The sequence below is a fragment of the Coturnix japonica genome, chromosome 14 (genome assembly GCF_001577835.2).
Source record: "Coturnix japonica isolate 7356 chromosome 14, Coturnix japonica 2.1, whole genome shotgun sequence".
NCBI classification, from domain to species: domain Eukaryota; kingdom Metazoa; phylum Chordata; class Aves; order Galliformes; family Phasianidae; genus Coturnix; species Coturnix japonica.
The window spans coordinates 12,669,882-12,694,798 of record NC_029529.1 but is presented as its reverse complement, the minus strand read 5'-3'; the positions used below and the strand labels follow the sequence as shown (position 1 = coordinate 12,694,798).

Below are 24,917 nucleotides of genomic sequence, written 5' to 3'. Positions count from 1 at the left end.
TTTGTTATCCGTAGTTTCCTGTGCAGGAATCCTGGCTGCTTTCTAAGCTCTGCCCGTGCAGGGAGGTGCCTGCCCTGTTTTTAAGTGCATTGGAATTAAAATGGGCTGGTTCATTTGCTCAGATCTGCGGTGCACACGTGTAAAGGTGCTGGATGTGGGCAGCCTTAACAGGAGAGGGGCTGAACCTCATCTGACACTGCTGCTGCTCAGGGCTGGCTCCTGCCGCAGCTCTGCACTCACAGCTTCCCACCAAAAACATGGCAAGTGAAGTTTCCACAGCTGGATGCTGAGGTGGCCCGAGCAGCCTTTGCCCTTCCCCGCTGCAGCCAAATTGCAATTGTTTTGTTTCCTAAGGGATGTGGGAGAAAAGAGATTGTCCAAGAGGTACGAACCAGCAACTCCTCCTTTCCGTGCTGTAAGCACCGCACCTTTCCAGAAATGAGGCCACAACTGTTCTGGGAGCTGGATCAACACGTTCCATAGAGCAGCTGCTGCAGGTACAACACAGAGCTGCAGTGAAGGCAGCCCTGCAGCACAGCACTGCCCAACACTGGAACACCTCACTGGATTCCATCACCATGTCTGGGCTTTACAGAAAACGCTTCCCCTGTGCTGCCCTCAGCCCTTCTGCAGCGTCTGCCTGATTCCATGCCAGGGAAAACGCCACAGCCAGAAGTATTAATGGAAAAGGCTTCGTGCTTTAAGATGTTTTGAACAGCTTTTATTTTGAGACTGTATAAAAGATACAGTGTGAAAGCCTTTGGTCCTATAGCAAGGGCTCTTTACAAAGACATCAATATTTTAAGTAACTGAATATCTTTACAAAAGACTTTAAAAATTTGGCAGCTTAACCAGCACTGCTCTCTCCATCATCTTTTATTCCCATCAGACCGAGGCCGGACTGTGATCCATGAATGCTGCAACATAAACAAGAGATGTTATTTCTGCTCAGGGCAGCCTCAATGCATGCAGGCTGGCAGCAGGGAGCGGCCTGCAACCCCCAGTATAAGCAGATTGGAAAACTGCATGTATTATTTTCTACCGAACACTTTTTTGTGATGCTTTTTCTGCTCCGGTCAGTGCAGCTCCTGTCTCCACAGACTGGTGCTGCTTTTGTTAAAGGGAACAGCAGAACAGCAGGGGTCGATGTGTGACCGAGTGGATGCAGCCAGGCACTACGGCCTTGCCTGGGCCTGGGGAAGGTTTACACTTGTTGGTCCAGCATGTGACAACTGCCAGACTGTGCCTGGGCTGCAGAGCTTTGTCAGGTGGTTCAAAAATCAAACACACAAAAACCCAACAACCAAAAACCTGGCTGCTGTGCAACCTCTGCTTGATTCAGTTGGACATGCTGAAAGCTCACTTTGCCGTCAAGACAACTGCAAAACTGTATCAGCTTCAAAATAGTGACAAAATATCTCACAAGTTTCATCTAACCAAAAAACCTGTGCAATTAATCAGCACTGGATTTCAGCCTTGCTAATCTGGAGCAATGCTTACAGAAGAAAGTACTGTTCAGGTTTTATTGGCCTCAGATGAAAGTCAGACTAAATAAATACAACAGCTTCTTTAGGCCTTTTGTCTGGCTTTTGTTTCCTTTTTAATGAAGATATAAACACAAGGCAGTAAATTACCTGTTTGTTCCAGGAAAGAGAACAACACACAAGGTGTTATCCTGCAGACTTCTATAAAGCTTCTTTATATAGTGGTCTAACTTCTTCACCTCTTTCCTTACATCCTGCTCCTGCATAACAGAATACAGCAGTATTACGAAACCCTGATCTTCTGCAGATATGTAACGATCACATCTAGAAATGTTTATGAGGAGGCTGAGCTGGGGCACAGTCCGGGACTGAGCAGGGGAGGACAGCAGTGATGGTTACAGCTGGCATTTGGAAGCGCACCAGCTCAGCTGCAGGGAGAGCTGCACGCACTACAGCTGGCCCCAGCAAAAGAGACAGCTACGAGACCTGTCCTGTTCTGGCCTGCAACACTACACAACAATTCACTTCATTCTCTGACTTCTGTGCCATTCCCTACACCTGTGCTCTGTTAGCTCTCAGGCTCCAGCTGCTGTGTAACTTCACTCATTGCCCTGTGCATCTCAGGGCAGCGTGCAGTTCAATACTGTTCACCTTCTCACTAAGAGTAACAAGGCAGCATAGCCTTAAACTCACAGAGTCAGACCGTGGTGCCATCTTCTCACTCAAATTGTTTCCTCTTTGCTTTTCGCTGCTGTGATTCATTTTCCAGATCCATCTCCAGAGGTGACCCGAAGCAAGAGCGTGTCTGCTCCTGAGCGCGCTGCCCCTCACAGCCCAGCCACTGATGGCCTCCATGGCTTCTGCCGCACTGTGCGAATTCCGGAACTCTGAAAAACAAACAGGGATCATGATTTCACAGTTCTTGTTCCCTGTTCTTTGGCACCTGCAGGGCAAGGTGAAAGGAGCAGGAAGATGAGAAACTGAAATCGCTGCAGTGAGCAGATCCTACCTTGCTTCAGACTATTTTAGATACTGGCACTTGCAGCACATGTGAGTTTCCATCGTATTTCCAAGGGCTGCATGAAGGAAACAAGCAGGATGCACTGCAAAGCTACTTACTGAGGTAACAGCAGGTGCTGTGCTTTCCGCTTTGGAGATCCTTTGGCAGGAACAGAGTTTCAAGGTCTTTCAATGGGCTGAATTCTTCTTGCAAATCTGTCTCTGTTAATGACTTCTTTATTCCTGCCACATAAATCACACCTTCGTTTTCTATATCTTGTTCCAGTTCCTTTATCAGAACATCACAGTCCAGTGTTGCAGCAGTGATGGGTCTCTGAACCTGAAGTGAGTCCAAGAGGAACAAATGCAACACATCAGCCAAGGCAGCTCCATCCTCTAAGCTGCTTTTAAATGATTTTGTCTCATCATCAAAACTTTGTTGGCTATTTTCCTTTCCTTGAAAAAATGTAACTAATCAAGTCATGAAAAAGGAAAAGACCATGTTGTAATGCAAGAACACCAGATGATTAAGAACCCCATACTGCTTATATGGCATTCCAACACCCAGCAACTCAGCTCTTCATTTTAAAGATGGAGTTGCCAAGTCCAGGTGCTTTTCTACCTGTCCAGCAGAAAGGAAAGGAGACCACAGCATAAGTTGTCTCGGGAGATGTTGGCAGCACAGCTAGCCGAGATCCACCCACACTCTATGCATTACGTAGATATTAAAAGACTCGTATTGGCCCATATTCCTTCACTAAATGTAACTTAGGCTTTTGCTATTTACTTTGCTTACCTTAATGCAGGATCCCGCTACCTCAGCTCCATTTAGGCTTTCCAGAGCAAGCTGGGCAGCTTCCAGAACATCATATTGGATGCAGACATATGGCTTGGAACAAAAGGACAAGATACTTCAGGCTTATGAATAGCAGATATTAGCCCTCCCCTTTTACAGCTCAGGTCTCACGGTTCTTTTCTGTTTTAAATGGCACATAAAGGGTCTGAATGGGTGACACAGGTAACACTCTAGATACCACAACTATTAAAAACAACCTTTAATTTGCTCAACTACTAAAAACAACCTTCTTCTGCCATTACAGGCCTTGGCATACCAGCTCTATTGAGAGGGACAAAGTTCATCTCAGCATCATCAACACTTGGCTAAAGCCCTGTAGCTTGGACAGCAATGTTACACCATATCAGCTGTGTTCATTCTTGTCTCTGTGTGGAGCAGCTTTCATGTATGCTAAGAAGTGCCCCCCTCAAACTCCGCCCCCCAAAAAAACACTGGAATAACCAGTATTTAAGTGGTTCTAATCTCTGTCTTTCCAAGAGATGACTCTTGACTTCGCTGCCTGTCAGCACACTGAATGCTGCCAGTGCTCCTCACCTGGTACGTTTCAGTCACCACCGTGAGGGACTGGATTGGCCCACACTTTCCAAATTCTTTTTTCACAGACTTTGGGCAAAAGCTTTCTTCAAAAGGACCTGCGTAAATTGTCAGCATGTCAGTCAGCTTGTTTCTCACCTGTAAGAACATGGATTAGAGAAGGAACTTCACAAAGCAAGGACACTAACTACCAGGTGCCACCAGATCCACCACGTCTCCTCCCAAGCTCAGCAGTGAAGGCCACTCTCACTCAAAACAATGACTACCTTGTTGCAAAATCCAGCAAGATGGTGAGATGCAAAGTACTCTGGATTCAAACCGAACTGAATTATACTGAATGTGGAGAGGGGAACGTCTTCTAAGGCTCTCTGAAGAATCTGGAAGGAAGAAGAGCAAAAGGTTCAAAGAGGTAACTGTATTGCAACAAACCAGAAACAGCTCCTGAGCTTAATTCCCAGCTCTAATTCTCATCATTGTCTAAGGAAGACCTCCAGCAGAACTTGTTCTTCAGTGAGTCATGAGATGGCGACAGAGGATCAAAGCTTATTTTTGAAAGGTTAAAATGGATTCAGCTGACCTGGTATTAACACCACTGCTGAAAGTACTGTCAGGCAGCTTCTGAAAACACGACCCACCTCCCGCCTCAGGACAAGAAGAACTTTTAACAGCTTGAACGCTTGCTCAGACCAACCCACTCTGAGTCCATTCACCTGTTTGTTGGAAGTGCTGAGGTCACTCTGACAAAGGCCAGAAGAGCCCAGTTCCTGTCTGCCCAAAAGGAGGGGCTTCTGGCCCATCCCCTGCAAGCGGGCCAGAATACTGGCAGAGAGAGAAAAAATAAAGCTGTAAATTACAATATTTGTCAATGTGGTGAGTTAAAGGCTTTCAAAAGGTGCCCATCATTGAAAAATGCTACAGTTCAGTAAAGATATTTTAAAGAATATTTCTGTCCTCAGAAGAAGCCCAGAAAATGGTTTGTGAAATTTAAGAAGTAACTTCTGAAAACGCCTTAGTGCTACTCCACAATTTAGTGTCCCCCTCTGAAGATACTGGAATCCTTCCAAAAACAGGACACGTCTTTGATTTCACCAAGGATTCAATCAAAGGAAAAATACGCATCTCTGAGAATCTTGTTACCATGGTTTGGATGAGTGTGGAGGATCATTCAGCTGCTTCTGGACCCCACATTGCTGTGGCTGCTTCACAGATTTGTTTGGTGAGATTTCAGTCTGCCTTTCAGCTGCCAGCAGCATTTCCAAGTTCAGTTCTGCTACCTTGTGGAAAGAAGATGAGCAGTTGGCTTTCATCTCTGCTAATTGTAACTAACCACCACCCATGTGCTTGCTCCATGAGTCACCTGGGCACATTCCACAGCAGTGGAGAAACACAGGCAATTCATTTTTTGCGTTATTATTTTCTGTTGTCAGTTTCAAGCCAGCAGTGTTTGAGCACCATCCAGCAAACACATCCAAAATGTGTTCGCAGAAACCAGCAATGCAAGAAAGAGATTTAAGGCTCAAAAAACCAGCTTGAATCGCTGCCAAAACATAGAATGTCCCTCGCTTGTTTCACTGAGAAAAAGACAGGCTGTCCCACAGGCTGTGAGTGTCAGAATCTTTCCATTCCCAATGCCCTTGTGAGAGATCAGCAGCAATGCAGATTCGTGGCAGTGTCTGAGTACTGAGACACTGGTGATGTTCCAAGTTACTGAGATACCAAGATAGATGCTGAAAGTAAGCTACCACAACCAAGGATTTTATCACAGCTCCATTTCCTCAGTAAAAGAACGGGCAAGAGTACTTCTCCCTTGTAAGCACAACAATTTGCAGGTTCTGCTGTTCAGGACATGAGACATAAATACCTTTGTTGGTCCTTTCTTAATAAAGAATTGAGCCAATTCCAATGCAGCTCTAGCATCTTCTGCAGGATCGTGACCAAGCCTCTGTTCGCACTGGATCTCCTTCCTAGGGTATCAAAATTGCACATACAGGCAGGTTATCTACTTTTCCATACTAACTAACATCTTGTTTTTTCTAAAGTGGAACCTTTTCAACAAAAATAGCTTTCCTCTCCCTAAAAACAATTTCAATTCTGTACAGCAGCATTTTTGCTTAATATTTCCCAAAGTTACTGCAAGAAACCTTTTTTCCATGTTCCCAGGGTTTGACAGAAGCAGTACAGCGAGATCAGTCTATGATCATTCTTCATTTTCTCCCTTGATCAATGGTTGAACTTACAATTTACACACAGGTGGAGAGGCAACCTCCAGCTCTGGGAAGGTTGGAGCTGAGTAGTGAGCACTGCACTGCTAAGACATGCTATGGTAGCTGGCATAGGAAGGGATATGATTAAGTCAGTACATCATGCTTACCTAAATTAGCATTTCTTTCCTGATAGCTGCAACAAATCTCATTTGTGTGAGCCAGAGTGCATCTGCTGCTCTACGATTTCATACACTGTACAAATGCAATAAGGCTAGTTTTGTGGTTCATATACAAACAAGAACTTGGATCTGGTTGTGCACAAAACCAGGCCAATCTGCTGCGCTTAATGTTCCAAGGAAACAGTAAATTCTTCATTACTGTGTTTACTTGTTTGTTCCTTTGAGTTTTAGTGGAAAAAAGTATTCAGTTGCTGCTAGTGTAAAGGCAGGATCCTATGACCCACAACAGTTCTAATACTTCCCATGACAATGCTTTCATAATCTTACCCCAAAACAGCTTTGGCTAGAAACTTCAGCTTAAATCTTCGGCCTTCGCTTCTGGCAAAAAGTAATGAAGTATCAATAACACTGGGATGGATCATCTGGAAGAGAGGAAATATCACCTGTTTAATTTAAGAACAGGAGTCAGAGAACTGGGCAATAACTCTGTTGTTATCTGTGCCTCTTCATTTCAACTGCTAGTGTCTCACTGACAAATAATTGGTCCATAACAACAAACACATGGCAATAATGAAACAGGCCCAAATCTCTTTTCTAACACTCCATTGGGAAGATCAAAATTGGATTAGAAACATTAGTTACAATGCAGGAATTTTACGTTAGTTTAATTAAATATAGGAAGGACTTTGGTTCTTCCCATAACAGAGATGTCAGAAGCACCCAGGTGCAGCAGACTGTAATGCTTCTGTTGCACACATACCTCTGTCTAATGAGATTCTTCCTTTTGGGCTCGTAAGAGCAGCTTGCAAGTTTTATATATGTAAGAGGAGTCTCTCTCTTTCAAGTCCTTATAAACATAAGGCTATGCATAGTGAAAAGCAATTAACAAGTGTCCACTAATAAAAAGAACTGTTTGGGCCTTTTTCATCTGAAATGAGTATCACAGTGTTGGGAAAAACACTCACTTGCAAAGCCTGAAGATCAGCATTCAGAGAATGACCCACCAATACTGCATCATGGGGAAGTATCTTTTTCAGTCTAGTTTGTATGTCTGGCAATCTTGTTTTCACTGGAAGAAGCATTTTCCTTGTGATTCCTGAGTATCTTCAAAACAGAAATGAGATGAGGTAGAAGCAAAGCATTAGCAACAGCATTTGCTGGAGAATATTACAAGCAGGGCATGCAAAATATGAATCCAACATAACTTATGACAGAATGCTATTTACTGCTTTCTCGGCAGCTATATTCCAACACAAGAGGATACAATGCAGAGATATGAAGCTGCTGTGCTACCATATCTGTTTCAAACGTTTGTCCTCTCTCAGGCATGACTTACTAAGTGTTGCAGTTCTCAGCACCAGAAAACATAGTTAACAAAATCCTGCCAGGCTGTTATGGAAGGAGGTGCTTCAAATAACCCGAAAAAACAGGCAGCTCAGCTCCTGGGTAAATCCAAGTCACTGCAGAATGACAACGCGTAGCTAGACAAGCAGACGCTACGCAGCAGCGTATATGCAACGACAGTTATTCTAACCATGTAGCACAAACTGTATTCTTAACATTGAGCAAAATGCAAGACACAACTGTGAGAGCATGAACATAAAGTGCTCTGAAAGATCCAGTGTAGAAGGCTTGATCTGAAAGGGCTGTAGGTCTTAAAGATGATAAGAAACTTTAATGGAAGTCACCTGGTGCGGTAGTTCACTATCACGCTTTCTGGTTTGACTAGTTCATTCAGAAGGCACTTCCCCTCTGCATCCACCAAAGAGACACGAGTGACTTCATTCCCTCTTGCAGTCAGGCACTGTTAGGACAAAGCAGAGGCAGGCACTGGATCAGCTCGATGCTGCCATTTGGATTCCTTAGCTTTGGCTACAGGCAGCGTCACTACCACAAGTCACTTTACTTGGAGATCTACCACTTGCAGCTTTTGTGCCATACCATGCTTTATTTCAAGTGGTAAACGCCTGCCCCGGACTCATCAGCACACAGAAAACTCTACAGGGAAATGCTGAATTCACAGTATTGATTTGTACTCTGCAGAGCAGAGCTGCTGCTGACAGTGTCTTCACCTAAGAAGATAATGTAATTTAAAAGCAGACCCCAGACTACATCATTAGTCACACAAAGATGCCACTACAGAAAAGATGTGGCACAGAGACACCTTTGCAATCCCAAACCCTGGGGAGGGCTGAGGGAAGAAACTGTAAAACAAAGACCTCAGGAGTGACTACAGCACTGGCAGTAAACCTAGTAGATCCAGATGCTGCCACGAGAGTCAGCACAGAACTGAGCTCTCTGCTGCAATGCTCAGGACAAAGATAACTTTGCTGATGTCTCCAGAACCACCGAGTCCTTCCCATGGCTGTATTAGCACTGGTACCATCAAAGAATGGACTGGAAGCAGGTATGTCAGAAGTGGTTTGATAAATGCACAGGGTGCTTGGTTTGTTTTGGAACAGCCAGAAAGAGATCATCCATTTACTGTTACCATTTCGCAGTCCAGACCAAAGAGGGGGCTGCTGTCTGTCCTCTGAAGGTCACACTCTGTGTACATATAACCCTTATATTCAGGGGAATCTAAAATGAAAAGATACACGTGAGTAAGACACAGACCTCATTCTTCTAATAGTTATCATACAATTTATACGACAAAACATCTCTTCATTTTCAAAATTAAAGAAAAAAATCATACCAACCAAAACCTCCCAAACCAACCTCTCATGGGATAATCGTTCTTTTTCAGCTCTTCTGAAGTTAGAGTGTAGCTCGTGAGGCCTCGTCTTTCTTTGCCATATTTCCGGATGATGGGATCACAATCCAAGCCTGAGCTTTTAGGAATACATTCAACGCCAGCGGAAATCAGGCCTGGAATGTACAGAATTGTCAGGATCAGACAGCAACTCCTAACCTTCAGTCTGCACAAACAGGCACATTCAAAGACTATGCCATTTCAAGAGAAAATGCATGGAACAACACACTGTACATATATCAGGATACTTAATGTATGTGGGCACACAAGTCTATCAGAACATCTGAATCCACTCCCAGCTCAGCTGCTGACACTGCTCGCAGCCTGTGAGCCAGTTGTACTACAAATCTCTAATTCCTCTCAGCAGAACAAAGAGCAAAACCTTCCTCCAAAGCATGACAGTACAGTCGTTTGGTATCTCATGGAAGCCAGAAAAGCAGCTCTCTTTTCTTTCTATTTTCTCTACAAACTTATTTCCCCAAAGTATTATTCATAGTAAACGTGCTGTAAGCACGGCTCACAAGGAAGCAAGCACTGAACTGACATCACAATCCACAACTGTATAGACTTTAACTATTTTGTAGGTGATCCTCTGCAGATTGCACTTAAAGAAAACTGTACCTGATGTCTCAGCTCTGTGACAGTGCAGCAGGCTTACAGACAAGGTGCTACAGGACTCTGTCATTACAGTGAAAGTAACAGCTGCTCATTCTCCCATTTAGGACTCGAATTCAAGATTCTTTGTGTTACACTTCTAACAATTTCAGTGAAGTTCTCATGGTAGTCTTGCAGATTTTGTACAAGCCTGTTGGATTACAATTACCTCTATAAAGAGTGTAAAAATAGGGCATCAGTTGTCAGCACACCTGTTCTTTACCTTCATTTACAGCTCAGTATAACTAAAAAACTGCAGATATATCTTACAATAAAACAATCACAAAGGGAGTAATGAAGTATCAGAATTTTGTGTTAAACTTGTCAAAAGAAAATCTCTCTGCTTTTTGCATTTACTTGTGATAATAAACCCAACAGAGTTCCTGAAGTAGTCAGTGTAACAAGCCTCTTGGCATTACACTTTTTCTTTTGTAAGCAAGTTTACTATAGCAGCATGCTAGGATTGCACAGGGCACAAAGATGTTCAATTACTCCAAAAATTGAACTGCTGCGACCAAAAGAGAGAACGCAAAGCCAAGTGAGGTACCTTGTGCACTGCCTGGAGGATTCGGGCCTGCTCCTTCCCCACACAGACTGGCCAGGAAGTCAGATGGAGGAGGTGGTAACGTGAACCTCTGGAAAAAGAGATGTGTTAGAAACTTGGAAACACAGCAGAAATGTCAAGCACGAAAGATGCCTCTTTATCCCCAGTCCACTCCAATTTAGAGAAGGCTGGTTAGAAAAGAAGTAGATTTGGCATTTTCTGAGGAAAACTAAAAAAAAAAATAACCTAATGCCACACGATACAGAATTGATTCAAGGAGAAAGCTTTGCCTTCACTGACGTGATGAAGAACACAAACCCCAGCACTACACTGATAAGGACCTGAAGTAGTTCCACACTTGCCATGATTCTGCATTTGCTGCAGTTTGGGAAACTATGCTACAAGTGTGAATCAAAGCACTTCTCCTTCCCTCCTTCCTTCCAAGACTTTGTTTGCAGCTCAGAAAATTAAAATGACTCTTTCAGTAATCTTTAAGTAAATGGGAGAAACTTGACACACAGCACACAGTGATCTTCAGTCAGTGGGAACAGCACAACTCTATTGAGTGTCCCCTCACTCACACCCAGGAGTGTGACATGGCTTCAGCACTGGAAGAATTTTAGTAGACAACAACAGTGCAGGGACTTACGTGCCGGAAAACTCTTCGGAGGTGTTTGAACTGCAAATAGAATTTGTAGAAATGGAGCTGGCTCAGCTCGTGTAGAACAATAACCACAACCCCAGCCAGGTGGCTTTGGTGATAAATATGGCACCAGCTGCAATAAAACAAATAAATAAATGGGAAAAAAAGCAACACAATCATCACGCACTCTCAGAAACAAACTTGGAGCCAGCCCAACTTTTAAGTCCAACAAAGTGACATTTCTTTTCTCGCTGTGTGAAGCTGCTGCTCCACAAATTGTTTTGTTTCTGTGATTACATGAAACTAAAGTATGAAATGTTAGAATTCCTCCTCAGAAGAGGAACTCTGGTCTGCAACCAAGTCTAACAAGAACCATCCCTATGTAACACCAGCTGTCCGTGTGGTGCTGTACGAGGTCCACAACGCGCTGCCTGCCTTCATTGGCGCACACAGCACAGGGGGCACAACACGGGGCACGGCGCTGCTGTACCTTGGCTGAGCTGCGTTGTGGCGTCTCCCCAGGGCAGCGTATTGTAACAGCTCGGACAGCTGCTCCAGGCTGATCTCACAGTCCTCACCAAGCAGCGCTGCGGACAAGTGAGACGACTTCTGTAAGAAGGAGAATGGCAGTAAGGAAAGGTTTCATGTGACCGCACACGTTTGTGGAACAGGAGGTGAATTACACAGCAAACAGCGTATTGTCTGGGCACGAGCAATAGCAAAGAACTTCCATTCATTAAAGTTCCTTTTGAGCCCACACTTGAACACGTCAGTGCTGGGGCCTGTCCTCTTCAGTATCTTTATCGATGACCTGGGCTGTTCTGTAGGTAAGGAACTGTTTAAGTATCACGGTATCACAGTGTTGTGCAGGTTGGAAGGACCTCAGAGATCACCGAGTCCAACCCCGGGATTCAATGGAGCCTCCTGTAGCACAGCGGCACTTCGACCACTTGCGCCACGGGGGGATTCGAACCCGGGCCTGCAGTGTTGCCAAGTGGCGTCCTTACCCACTGCGCCACCGGGGCACAGCACGCCCCCCCGCTCCGCGCCGTGTCCGTTCCCCGCTCACCTTCTCCTGCCCCGTTCCCGCCCGGTTCCTCTTCCCGCCCCGCGGCTGCTCCTCGCTCCGTCCCACGCGCCGTTTGCAGCCGGTCACGGCTCCGCGCGGACCCGCCATGCTCACGCCGAGCTCACGGCGCATGCGCACAGAGCGCGGGGAGCGCGCAGCCGCGGGGCGGGACGGGACGGCGGGAGGTTCGTAACGGCGGAGATGGGACATGAGACATGAGACATGGCCACCAAGAGGATGGCGCGGTGCGGGGCGGGGCACAGGGCCGGGCCGGGCGGGCTGTTCTCGGCCCGGCGCTGAAGCCGCCCCGTCCCGTCCCGCAGGTTGCTGGGGCTGGCGCGGAGCAGCTCACACGGCTCACACGGTGCACACGGTGCACACGGTGCACACGGCTCACACAGCTCACACGGCTCACACAGCTCACACGGTGCCGGGCTGACGGGGCGGCGCTGCGGGTTCGGGTTCCTGCTCGTCGTCGACTTCGAGTCCACGTGCTGGCGGGACGCGCGGAGCCGCCGCCCCGAGATCAGTGAGTGCGGGGCACAGTGAGGGCGGCACGTGGGGGAGCGCGGGCTCCAGTTCCCGCGGGCGCGGTGCTGTCTCGGTGCTGTCCCGGGTGCCGGTGTCGCCCTCCCCCCCCCAATCTCTCTGCGCTCCGCCGCAGTCGAGTTCCCGGCCGTGCTGCTGGACGCCAACACGGGGCGCATCGAGGCCGAGTTCCACGCGTTCGTGCAGCCGCAGGAGCAGCCCGTGCTGTCCGAGTTCTGCACGGCGCTGACCGGCGTCACGCAGGTACCGGCTCCTCGCGCCGTTCGGTGCCGTTTTAAAGGGCCGAACTCGGCCCAAGTGACGCGGTGTTTCTCTCTCTGCCGCCCGAAGAAACAAGTGGATGAAGGGGTCCCGCTGCGCATCTGCCTGTCACGGTTCTTGAAGTGGCTTCAGCAGCTACAGAAGGAGAAGAAGTTCCTGTTCAGCTCCGACATCCCGAGCTGTGCTGTTCCAGAGGCAGAGCTGTGCGCTTTTGTCACCTGGACAGGTACACAACGTTCCCTTTTGCTCATTGCACAAAGCAGCACGTTACACAGCAGCACCTGCTGGGCTGTTATCCACGCCGGGTGTGGGGCTCCTGCACTGATGGCAATAAGGCAGCAGCGCTCACCCCCCCACAGCAGCTCTGCTGCTACCCTGTATGTGGCCGTGCGCCTCCTTGCCCAGCTGTCGGTTTGTTTGCTGGTTTGGTAACCACTGCCTCATTCAGGTGAGAATAATGCCCAATTTGCAGATGTTAGGATCAAAGAAGCATTAATTCTTTACTTGCTCTTGTCTTCCCTGTGCAGACTGGGACCTGGGCGTGTGCTTGCACTACGAGTGTAAGAGGAAGCAGTTGTGGAAACCTGACATCTTCAACTCCTGGATTGATCTCAAAGCAACGTACAGGGTGAGAGAAATCAGTGGGCTGAAACGTGGATCTGGAACCGGAATAGGCTCCCCAGGGCGATGGCTGAGTCGCCATCCCTGGGTGTGTTTAAAAACCTTTTGGATGTGGTGCTCAGGGACGTGATTAGCAGAATGTTGTTAGAGTTGGGGTGGTATGGCAGGGTCGTGGTTGGACTTGATGATCTTTAAGGTCTTTCCCAACCTGAGTTGGGAAAAAAAACTTATATAACAGTTTTAAGCGTCTCAAGATATAACTGTGTTCTTCAAGGCTGTTCTTTCTATTGAGGCATTTATTGGTGTAAGGCATGAAGTGCAAATGGATGTTTGCTCAGTGGTAGAGTGGATTAGGCTAAGACTGGAAGAGGAGGGAATCACTGTTCATTCCATTCTAATCTGCATTAGATTGGTAAGGCATGTGCTCTTTTACACTCATCACAGTATTAACATGCAGATATCTGACTTGCACAATGGCAGTGGGACATTTAGTACTCATTAGGTAGTATTTCAGAAGCGTTTTTCACTCTGCTGTGAGCTACTGCATCTTAACCAGCTGCATGTTTCTCCTTAGGCCTTCTATAATAGAAAACCTAAGGGGCTGAGTGGTGCTTTGCAGGATTTGGGGCTGGCTTTTGTGGGACGGGAACATTCTGGTAAGTGTGATAGTGATGAACCTCTCTCTGTATATGAATGTATATAATTGTATATAATATTATTCACAGGTATGTGATGTTCTGGTCCATAAAACCACCCAAGTAGAGATGCTTGAAAGGTCATTTCTAATCTCACACTTAATTTTAGAATTCTTTCCCAGAGCTTTGGGGTGAGTGTGTGGGTGGGTGTTCTGCAAGATCGAGTTCTGAGGTACTGGAGCATGAAAGGAAAAAGGGCAAGGAAAGGATAAGGAAACTTGATCTTACCTGATAGCTCCGGGCAGCTTTTGAGTAGGAAACACAATATGTATTAAATGCCAATAATAGATACAAACATAATTTTATTTTTTTTTTTCAAATGTTGATATGGTTAATACCAAACAGCAAGAATTTTAACAGTTGTGGCTATTTATCAGCTGTGTGCCTTCGTCTTAAGTGTATGTAAATGTTTCTTGTAATCTAATAAGAACTGTCAGCAGTAGTAGATGAAAAGGAAGGTGTTAATCTATAACTGCACTGTTGAAGGGTTGGATGACTCTCGGAATACTGCTCGTCTTGCTTGGAGGCTGATTTGTGATGGGTGTGTGCTGAAGATTACTAAATCTTTGGATAAGGTTGGTTACTATTTCACATCTTTCCTCTACTAGTCTTGTAGTCTGAAATACAGGTGAAGGGTGAATCCTGAGTGTGAATTGAACAGAATACCTTTAGGCAGACACGCTTGTTAGTTTTGTGCAGTGATTCCTGAAGCTTCTGGGTATTCACTTTCTGAAATCTTTTTGTTAATGGACCCCCTAGTCCTGTCCTAGGAAGAACATGATTGCCAGAACGCTGAGTACTGACTCTGCTGACAAGACTCTGCCGGGAAGAAGCAGCAGCTTTGAAACATCCGGAGATAGACCTTGCAAAGCAAACTCTCTGGCAGAGAGAAACCACAATAGTACTGCTGGAATTATGGTAAATTCTAATGTACAATCTGCAGAACAGGCCACTTGCAGTGATTGCTCTGCAGACACACGTGTTGTATCTGGCAGCAGCTCAAGGGCTGATTTGTGTGAAGAAACCCGAAGCTCTTCTGCAGTATCTGCTGACAGGTTTCCTCCTCTTCTCAGACGTGCACATCAGTCTCATAGTACTTTATCACCAGGCATTCAGCAAGGACTGAACTGTGGGCATCTCATGAGCACAGCAAGGTACAACAGCTCTGCAGTGTGTGGGTCAGGACTAGTACTCATCTCCACCACTGTCTCCTCAGTTAATACCTCCAGTGAGAATACAGACACTCGTTCTGATTGCTTGTCTCTGCTGACTGACTGGGAAGATGTAGCTTTAATACCTAAATCTCAATCTGAACCAAATTCAGACTGCATTCAGTCTAAGGAGGACTCAAGTACAGACATCTTAACTGTGTCTGAAGAAAAAACAGATCCAGAGCAATCAGCTGCAACGAGTTCAGGTGATCAGAGTTTAGGGAAAACTCTGGTACCCACAGAACCTCCTAGATCTATCATTTATAAAAGTCCTGATACTACTATCTATAATGTAGGAATGGTGCAAAGGCAGACTTCAAATCTTTCTGCTTTTAAGATCCCATCTGCAAAGGTAAATACTATTTCATCCCAATCAGCATTAATGAGAAATCATTCTGTTCCTTCTGAGGTTCCCAAAAGAAAGCCAACCAGTCCACCAGCACTCCCACCAGCAAAAAAACAGCCTTTTGCTATTTATCAGGAGAAAATGGCATCTTCAGATCATGCCTTGCCTTTGAGAAATCTGAATTTGTCCAAAGCACCTCGTGCCATTCTGAGCTGCACAGTCAATCCAAATCAGTCTGTAACAGCTGAGCAAAACAAAAAACTGACTCCCCCTCTCTGTAACTGCGGTCGAAGGGCTAAGAGGCTCTATGTGTCAAATGCAGGTCCAAATCATGGCAAAGCTTTTTTCTGTTGCCCTGTTGGCAGGCGAGAAGGTAGTAAGAAAAGTTGTGGATACTTCAAGTGGGAAAATGTATTTCTAAAAGAGAAATCTGTTATCGCCATGAATGTAGATGTAGATGCTTTGACCTCTCTTGGAACGTGCCCCAGCACTTCAGGAAATTCTTCCAACAAAAGTTTGTTCCTCAGACCATCTATGAGAACTTGAAGCTCTTTAATTTGGTGGTTTGAATCTTAAGGTCAGTCAGTTAACTGTGGTTAATGAAACTGGGGCAGTCCAATGATGTCAGATACATATTCTGAGCAAAGGATGGAAATAATGTTGATTGGCTAATGTGGATGAAAACTGCAGCTGTTTAAGCATGCAGACATACCCACGTTACCATGATTGGAGTGGGACAGAACAAATCTTGTGCCGCAGTTAAGGTGTGAGAAGCTGTTGTTGCACATCTTAAATTCCTATTTTGTTATCACGTGTCTTAAATTCTTTGCAAATTGAGTCCTTAAATATTTTAATGAGGTAGATTTTGCTTTTATACTATTTCTTCTAAACGTACTTGTAGAGATTTTTATTTATAAGTTGTCCCACTGCTCAGGAGTGATTCTTGAAGCAAGTCTTGTACAGAACTCCTGTGGATTTTTCTCATTTCAGTAATAAAGATGAAAGGCTAGTGATGGTTCTCTAAGTTTATTTATCACATCATCTGTTGCACTCTTGATTAGACAACTTGTGTGCCATTCATATCAGCCTGCCTGCTTTTGTGCTCTGTGTGGTACTGGGGCAGCCCAGTGCTGGGGGTCAGGTGTGGCTTATTGAAAATGTCAACTAAGAGAGGCATTGTGTGACTTCACATTACTGTGTAAATCAGCATCGTCTTACTGTGTTTAAACAAACAAGCAAAGCAAAAAGCCACCAGGACCCACACGCTATGTTAAAACAACAGCGCAATCCAAAGCATTCTAATATCTTCTCCACTCCTTCTGGCGTAGTTCATTTCTTCGGATCTTCCCACTCACAGTTTTTGGCAGCTCTCGAACAAACTCCATCTAATGGGAAAGGGAGGAAATTACGGTACAAAATGATTTACTTCAGAAGGGACTTCCCCTTGGTGACACAGCCTCACAAGTGGCATAATAGTTGATATGTGCTTTCTTATAGTCATGCCAACATTTTGTCAATTGGATAATTGCCGACTTACTTTCCGAGGGTACTTGTATGGAGCAGTAGCTTTCTTAACGTGGTCTTGTAGCTCTTTCATCATTTTTTCTGGATCATGTGAGGCATAGTTGGGTGTTAAAACAACAAAGGCTTTCACTACCTTGAAAACAACAAGGGAACAGGATGAAGTAATGATGAAACATCACACAACAGTCAGATTTGAAATTCTGGTTAAACTTTTACGTTTACCAAACATTTATGTACAAACTGCAGAATAACAAATACGACGAAGCAAACAGCTATGCCACTGCTGTGTGTCTGTCTGGACTGTGGAGATAAACAACAGGGGAAATACTGGAACGCAGAGGAAAAGCTTCAAATTGTGCTTTGGTTTTGTTGGATGTGGGGTAATTGTCATGGTCTGTTTTTCTGGTTTAGGCATGGCTGATAGAGTAGATGTTTGATTTTATTTAGTTCAAAAATTTCATCCCTGGGCGTACTAATCCAATGGAAGTCAGTCTCCATCAGCCACAGTTTGCATAAAGCTCCTTTTTACCTAAAACGTGCTTAGCTTGTTTACCTCTCCCCTGATGGGGTCTGGACTGCTGACAACTGCAGATTCCACCACAGCAGGGTGCTCTAGTAGAGCACTTTCTACTTCAAATGGTCCAATGCGGTATCTTTAAAATGGAGATAAAGGTTCTTTATTTGTACTTGAAACACATCAGCACATCTTATCTGAACCAGCTCTATTATTTGTGCTGGAAGATGTATTGTTAATCAGTGCTGAATTACCCGGCAGAATTAATGACATCATCAGCTCGTCCAACAAACCAGAAGTATCCATCTTCATCCCTGAGCCCTCTGTCTCCAGTAACATAGAAATCCCCACGGACTGTTGCCTTTGTTTTCTCTGGGTCATCCTAGGAAATATTAAATTGTGTTTCGCATAAAAGCTACTTGAAAAATAAAAGAAATTGCATTTTGGTGGATTCATATTCAGCAGGAATTTTCAGTGGGACATAAATAGCAAACAATTGTAATAAATGACAATAGATTATTAATTCACTATTATCAGCCCCTAAAACAAGACACAGTTGATGATTGGACTAGATGGCCTTAGTGGTCTCTTCCAACCATAATGATTCTGTGATAATAGGCTGATAGCATCCATAACATTTAACGTGGTTTCCTGTTGTAAGAATCGAGAGCACTGCATTTGCTTTTCTGATTTTGGGACCAAAAATCTGAACCAACATAGAAACAAAAAATGCTGTGCTCAAAGCACTAGTTGGAGCCCAGATCCGCAGTGAAGAGACTTGAACAGTGTCCCCCACTTCTCAGATGGAGTTCATACTGTCTGACCAAAGGGTATTTGGGGACTTAGGGAGGAGGCTGTTAGAGATTTCCCTTTTTATTAAGGAAATAAAGTGAATTTAACTTGCTAGGCAAGGCGCTATCATCAACCAGCTAACAGTCTGTGTAAGTAGACTAAGTGGCTGCATGAAAAGAAATGGAAATCTCTTTTCGTTCCCAGGGGTTTTCAGACACCTAAACAGTACATGTAAATGAAACGAGGCACAGATTCCTTGGCAGACACTTGATATGGCATCTGCTTTATCTGGAGAAGTGTTCTTACAGCATAGCAAGTAAAGAGGAAAAGTGGTCTTGTAGGTTTTACTTTGATGGCAATCTCTCCTTCTTTTCCAGGAGGCAGAATGTTACCATTTTCATCTATAATCTAAAAATAAGCAAAACATAGCTTTATTATCTTTGAGCCAAATTAAAAAGCATTATGTTAATATTATAGAATCTTTATACTAATTTAAAACGTCCCATTGAAATATCTATTGGAAAATTATTTGGAGCATTGGAGTTGAGTTTGACCCTGAAATTACCATGCCAGATTACTGCAAATCCACTGTACCTCACACTGTTTTTTATCTGAGCAATTCCAAGTACTATGAAAACATGTAATGAAGTTAGTAAGACCACAAAGAGGTTCAGTAATGAGCTTGAAAACACAGGAAGCTACTAAAAAGCTTAGAAAGGTACTAAAAAGCTCAAACCATGTTGTGTTTGGGACAGTGACGTACTTGTTTCACACTTCCATTCCTTGTGGAATGATATTGCACAGCACAGTGCCATGTTAAAGCTCTCAGAACTCTGATGGCAAAAGATGATCTGAGAGATGGCAGTGCAACAAGAGGTGCCATACCTGGACGTCATACCCTGGAGATGGCTTTCCCATAGAGCCGGGTTTAATTTCCATTCCTTTAAAATTCCCACAGACAAGCACCTGTAAGAAATGTTTTTCTCAGTCAAACAGTGACTTGTACATTCAGACTTCAGCTTAGGTTTAGAATGCTCAGCCAACATAGTGAGCTTCTATAGGAAATAATGATCCCTTCTTTATAAGGGTATGTCCAGTGAAATTTCACCCATAAAGCTCAACATACAGTTTCTGTTTGTCCGTAGCATTCATGGATATTCAGCCCCGTCTGTGCCTTCCACGCAGCCATCACCTCGGGGTTGATTGGCTCCCCGGCGCTCACACAGTGCCGCAGGCTGCTCAATGTGCAGCTGGGAAAGAGAAGCAAATGGCTGGCAGTTATGTCTGCTATGTCCCGTTTGCTGCAGTATTCCTGTGTTGTGGGGGACCTTTCTAAACAAACTGCTGGGTCTCATTTGTTCCATTTGAACTGTGCGGTGACAAACAACAAATCTGAAAATAACAGAAGAAGGAAAGAAAAGAAAGCTTCCTGTTTTACTTTAGAAAATCTAATAATGTGATGTTTCTGGCCATAGAGTCTGAACTGGAGCCTGGACCAAAGAGGAATAATGGAGTTCAGCCCTGTCAGTGAGAACCCAATGAGGCCAAGGTGTCTTTCATGTGTCACTGAGCCGTACCAACACACTCTTCATAGGGTGTATATTACTGGTGGCACATAGGAGAGAAACAGACGAAGGGAGAATGTGGCAGTAGATGTATTTGAGGACATGTTAAGTATGATACCATGATTATCTTGTTACTGCCTGAGCTCAGCTGCTTCCCACTGTTACTTACAAAGTCCAAGGTGGCACCCCAAGTATTTATTCTGACTTTATTCACAACAAGTCAGACTCAAGATGTTGAGAAACACACAGTCAGTTCCTGTTCTACATCTGTGAATGTAGAATAAACTCCGAGCGCTGAGCACTTGGCACACTGCTCTGATGGAAGGTGCTGCTGGGGACACTGCCTTGGCTTACCTGGCTGGCTGGTGCTGCACGAGCATTCGGTAGGCAGTTGGGGCTGAGCAGAAGACAGTTATGGGATATCTTGACAGGGTCTAAGGAGTCAGAATGGTAAAAACCGATGTTGTCAATATACTGAATCCTGTGAGGTCTCATCTACATTATAAGAGATGTAATGATATCTGCCTGCATCAGGTTTATGAAACACAAACAAAATATTAGTGTTCTAACAGCAGTTAGCGCAGCAGTTACATTTATTTAGGTTTTTTTCTTTAAAACAGAATCTGCATCATCTTACAGTGTGTTCATAACACCAAAGCCTTTACACTCTGGGAAGGTCTGAAATCCTCCTTGTGGAGTTGCTTTGTTCAGTTTAACTGTAATTGCAGTTTAGGGAGAAAAAACAGTGAAAGCCTAAACCTACATTTTTGGATGTCCTACAGGACTAAAACTGAAAGTGTTCTCCAGCACAGCCTGCTGTTACCTAACAGCTCCCACCACCTCAGGATAAGGGGTGAAAAAGTGGTACTCTTTTACAAAGGATGAGGAGCTGTGCGTGGGGAATGGAAGATGATACAATATTGATGGCATTTGTTAAAGGAATTCAGCCTTGCTGCCTCCTCGTCCCCAACCACCAAGTTGCACAGTGCAGGCAACCAGCATTCTCATTTGTCTATTAGTGTCACTCATTTTAATAAAAGATTAGCTCTGCAGATCCCAGCTCAATTTCCTCCGTGTTTCACTTCTAGGACAAACAGCTGCAAGGTCGGCTCCTCCACCTACCTCAAAGACAGCAGGCGGGCTGAACTGTGGCATCTTATGTACAAATACACATGCCCCTTGAATCCATGCTGAGAAAATGCTCCACGCTGCCTTGGCCCAGCCCGTGTCTGAGGTATTCCAATATATATCTGAAGAGGTCAGGTTCAGCCAGTACCTGACAGCAGAAGGAAGCACAGCCCATAGTCCACACTTAGCAGAAATAAAGCAGTAGTAAAGCGCTGAGAGATGTGCCAGGGAAGTGACTTTGGCACTGTTTGTCTTGGCTAAGTGGCACTTAGAGCGAGCTGGATGACTGAGCATGACCAGGTCCTGGCAGGTCCTGGCAGGGGGGAGGTGCAGCAGGACAGACCGATGCTGCACATTTCTAAGGGAACTTGTACTGACAGAGCAGCAGGACCCACCTCAGGACGTGGTGCTGCATGAATATGAGACTGCTTCTTGTGACAAGGATGGCTTTAGTTTACTGCATGTGGGGCCTCTTCTGGTTTGTTATTCTCTCCCCGTTAGATTGAAGTGCACTTCCCTATCAATTTTATAAACAATATTACTTTATAAATTTAGAGATTCTGAATTATCAGCATTTCTGGGAGCTGTGTTGAACCCAGCCACACATGAACCCAGAAGCCTGTCAGAGCCACATACTTCTCCCATTTTGGATACAGACTTCATAAACTTATGCTGATGTTCATTTGGTGGATAATCTGTTAACTGCTAACTTGTTGAACACACAGCAAAGGAGTTATCAAAAGTTAAAGGTTGAAAAGAAGTTAGTACATCTATTGGCTGCTACATCCCATGCACACTAGGACAGCTGGACTCAAAATGTGCCTTGTGTCCTGGGGAAATCAGCCATCCGAACAAACCTTGGTTGGGTCTCACAGAAGGTTTGTTTTCTTACAACAGCAAAATGAATGCTTATAGTCAAAGCTTGCATTGCTCTTCCTTCAGCCACAGGACCAGTCTGTCTGACAAAGCAGTGGACGTACCTTCCGCTCACAGTGAGGCCAATGCCATAGCTGCAGTGGGAATGCTCCGTCATTTTTGGAGCGCCTGTTGTCCCACTAGTAAAATAGATGGCCATGGGGTGCTGAGACTTTGTGGTTACACACCGGTGATCAGATGAAGCATTTCTTTAAAATAAACAAATGAGGAATTAAGTGATTTTTTGTGTGACTTACACCTTCCTGTAGATGTTTAAAATAACCTGCAGCAATCAGAAGTGCCAAAACCATTTATATTTTTCCAGACCCAGAAGGATGAGAACACACTGGCAGGTGCAGCATTTCCCACCCAAAGCAAACAGGAGCACTGAGGCACTGTCACAGTGCTGGTTACTCACTTCAGGAGATCCTTGAAGCTCAGCCACCCCTCTCGGTGGCCCTCTGACACCAGCAACTTGAACTTCAGAGACTGGCACTCAGCCTCTACTGACTCCACAGTTGATGCCACAGAGTCATCAGTGATGACGCCCTTTGCCTTGGATTTCTGTAGGCGATAGAGAATGTCCTTTGCTGTCAGCTGCTGTGTGCCAGGAATGGGGATGGTTCCTAAACAGGAGCAAGTGGAATGGAAAAAATAGCTTATATATTGCTTAATAATTCTTGTATTACTAGGACTTCAGCTTACTTGGTCGTCTTGAGTGGGGCAGTACTGTACTGAAAGCAGGATTTGGTCCATATCCGTAAATATACTGACTTTGGAGGATTGAATTCTGTGTGAGGATGAGCACAAGTTAGGAGGTACCAACCTGGACATGGGACACTAAAAGAAATCAAGTGAAGAACTTCCCTTGTTCTGAAGACCCTCCTGAGGACCATGCCATCCCTCTGGACTCAATTTCTTTACTGTACCCCACTAGTGTTTGTGGGGCACTACGACATTCTGGGTTGAAAACACTGGCAAACTGAGCAGGTAATGGATCCCACAGGGGCCACGTGAAACACTTGGCTAAATGTGGGCCAACTTCACTGCAAGGTCGCAAGAAGGTGCACTTGGGATGCATCACTGGTGCTGGAGAAAGGAGAATGCCCAGGGAGAGTGGACTCATGGTGATTCCTTAATATCTAGAGCATGTGCAGAACTACATAGAAATGCCACATTTGGCATGAAGGGTGCCCTTGTTTTACTAGTTCATCCTTAATAGCATGTTTCTAGTTCTGCATGCATTAAGTAGCAAGGATTGGTTTAAGTCATGATTTCTGTCCCCGTACGCCACCTGTATGATCTCACCAACCTGTTCTCATGCAAGCCACATTCAGCAGCCACCACTCTGGGATCCGTGGCAGAAGCAGAAGAACTCTGTCCCCGCACTGCAGACTGCAGGCACCAGAAAGTACATTGGCTGCCTTCCTGGACAGCACTCCCAGCTCCTCAAAGCTCCACTTCACCTCTTCTCCATCACCATCTACCCACCACAATGCGGGGGTTTTAGGCTTTTTTCCCTCCTATAGAACGACAGGGTACAAGGCAAAAGCTTCACTTTAGGAACATACCACCTGTACCTTAATTAGGTCTAAGGAAACAAAGCATTTGGCACTAATTCAGCGCTGGAGGAATCTGGGGATGAAGCTGAAATTTGCTGATGGCTCCAAACGAGTGAGTCTCTCCATCAGGAAGAGCAGCCTACAAATATCATGTTAGAAATTAAATTTGCATTCCTTTCCTGAGCTCATGGTGTTTCCCCCTGCAGAGGCTGTCCAGCCTTCTGTTCCTGGCCACAAACAAAGCTGCCAATGGACACAGGTGCAGCTGAGCTGTGCCTCAGTTTCACAAACTCTCTGAGTTCATTTCAAACTTATTCTTGAATTGGGCCTCTTTGTTACTTCTGAGATTAGATCTGAGGTTCAGAAGCACAGCGTGACCTCTAATCAGCTAACAGATGTGTGAAAAGTGAAATGTATGTACACAGTGTGCTCTTAAGGGGACTGCTGCTTTAGCAGTGACATTGTACAAGTCGCTTCCTGAGCAAAGAAAACCTCACAGAGGCAGCAAGAACATGGCATCTTGTTTTCTGTTTGAAGGTAGAACAACACTAAGGTTCATCTCCAGGGAGAAGAGTTCTGCTGTGTACTTCAGAGGGCAAAACTCTTCAGGTGTTCATCCCTTGCTTAGAGCTTGTGCCTGTTTGGGCACTCCAAGTGTTTTGGTTTTGTGGACTGATAGCTCCTGATGCAAACATTTCATGACCAGAAAAGAGTGGGAGGTTCGGCAACACACGGTGTTACTCATTTTGCAGGCAAGCAGTGAAATGTGTGTGGGCTGAGTGCTTTGCCTCACACACACAGGCTGGGTGCTTGTCACAGCTGCTAGGGGAAGTGGTGCAAGGCTCAGAGTGCTCCAGTTGGTCTTGTCCTTAAGGCACAAATTTACTCAGGGTCAGTGTCCCCAGAGTTACTCATTAAAGAAATAAATCGCTCAGGCCCACAAACAGGGCAGCATGTGGCCTAGGGGGTTTACAGGTTCAAACTACATGAGATGGCCATGAGATTATAGCCGGAGCATAACTACAGCAGCGTGCTGGATGGATGTGCCTGGCAGCTCAGCTCTTCAGCAGCAGAGCAGATGAGTAGCTGTTACCTTTTCTACTTCGGTCCATCTGTCTAACACATTGCTCGCAAAGTTGAAGTACTCTGGCACCTCTGGTCTGTACTGTTGCTTCATGAGTTCGTAACTAAACGAGGTTTGAGCTGGAGAGCTCTGGCTGCAAAGCTGGCGAGATCTTCTCAGGGAAGCGTGCAGGGACACAACATTCAGGGCCTTCAGGAGACACCGCATAGCAGCAGCAACTCAAGCAGCCTCC

The 24,917-nt window shown here is 45.1% G+C and overlaps 3 protein-coding genes across 8 annotated transcripts; 1 reads left to right on the top strand and 2 right to left on the bottom strand.

The window, feature by feature from the left end:
• Positions 1–704: 704 nt before the first annotated feature.
• On the bottom strand, positions 705–12,045 carry REXO5 (RNA exonuclease 5). Of its 2 annotated transcripts, XM_015877466.2 has the most exons (19): positions 11,919–12,045; positions 11,340–11,458; positions 10,856–10,982; positions 10,210–10,297; positions 8,975–9,124; positions 8,748–8,836; positions 7,945–8,060; positions 7,222–7,360; positions 6,584–6,678; positions 5,735–5,837; positions 5,011–5,147; positions 4,584–4,692; positions 4,140–4,250; positions 3,874–4,011; positions 3,280–3,372; positions 2,604–2,823; positions 2,178–2,371; positions 1,635–1,744; positions 705–917 (listed from the first exon to the last, which is right to left on the bottom strand). In XM_015877466.2, exons 1-19 carry the CDS (start codon positions 12,024–12,026, stop codon positions 848–850), a joined length of 2,316 nt encoding a protein of 771 aa, XP_015732952.2. In that variant the 5' UTR covers positions 12,027–12,045; the 3' UTR covers positions 705–847. The 2 variants fall into 2 exon arrangements, with proteins under 2 accessions (XP_015732952.2, XP_015732953.1); XM_015877467.2 differs by lacking the exons at positions 10,210–10,297; positions 10,856–10,982; positions 11,340–11,458; positions 11,919–12,045 and adding an exon at positions 9,630–9,743.
• ERI2 (ERI1 exoribonuclease family member 2) lies at positions 12,026–16,614 on the top strand. Of its 4 annotated transcripts, none has more exons than XM_015877462.2 (8): positions 12,026–12,163; positions 12,242–12,447; positions 12,583–12,710; positions 12,798–12,954; positions 13,256–13,356; positions 13,924–14,005; positions 14,531–14,619; positions 14,804–16,614. In XM_015877462.2, exons 1-8 carry the CDS (start codon positions 12,141–12,143, stop codon positions 16,145–16,147), a joined length of 2,130 nt encoding a protein of 709 aa, XP_015732948.1. In that variant the 5' UTR covers positions 12,026–12,140; the 3' UTR covers positions 16,148–16,614. The 4 variants fall into 4 exon arrangements, with proteins under 4 accessions (XP_015732948.1, XP_032303514.1, XP_015732949.1 ...); XM_032447623.1 differs by having other exon boundaries at positions 12,583–12,954; positions 14,804–14,962; positions 15,043–15,174; XM_015877463.2 differs by having other exon boundaries at positions 12,583–12,954; positions 14,804–14,962; positions 15,040–15,174.
• LOC107321005 (acyl-coenzyme A synthetase ACSM3, mitochondrial-like) lies at positions 16,612–24,917 on the bottom strand. Of its 2 annotated transcripts, XM_032447624.1 has the most exons (13): positions 24,695–24,917; positions 23,352–23,562; positions 22,458–22,665; positions 22,105–22,248; positions 21,119–21,272; positions 20,351–20,430; positions 19,558–19,681; positions 19,317–19,397; positions 18,738–18,839; positions 17,894–18,021; positions 17,679–17,778; positions 17,139–17,258; positions 16,612–16,986 (listed from the first exon to the last, which is right to left on the bottom strand). In XM_032447624.1, the coding sequence occupies exons 1-13, from the start codon at positions 24,890–24,892 to the stop codon at positions 16,900–16,902; spliced, it is 1,737 nt and encodes a 578-aa protein (XP_032303515.1). In that variant the 5' UTR covers positions 24,893–24,917; the 3' UTR covers positions 16,612–16,899. The 2 variants fall into 2 exon arrangements, with proteins under 2 accessions (XP_032303515.1, XP_032303516.1); XM_032447625.1 differs by lacking the exons at positions 20,351–20,430; positions 21,119–21,272.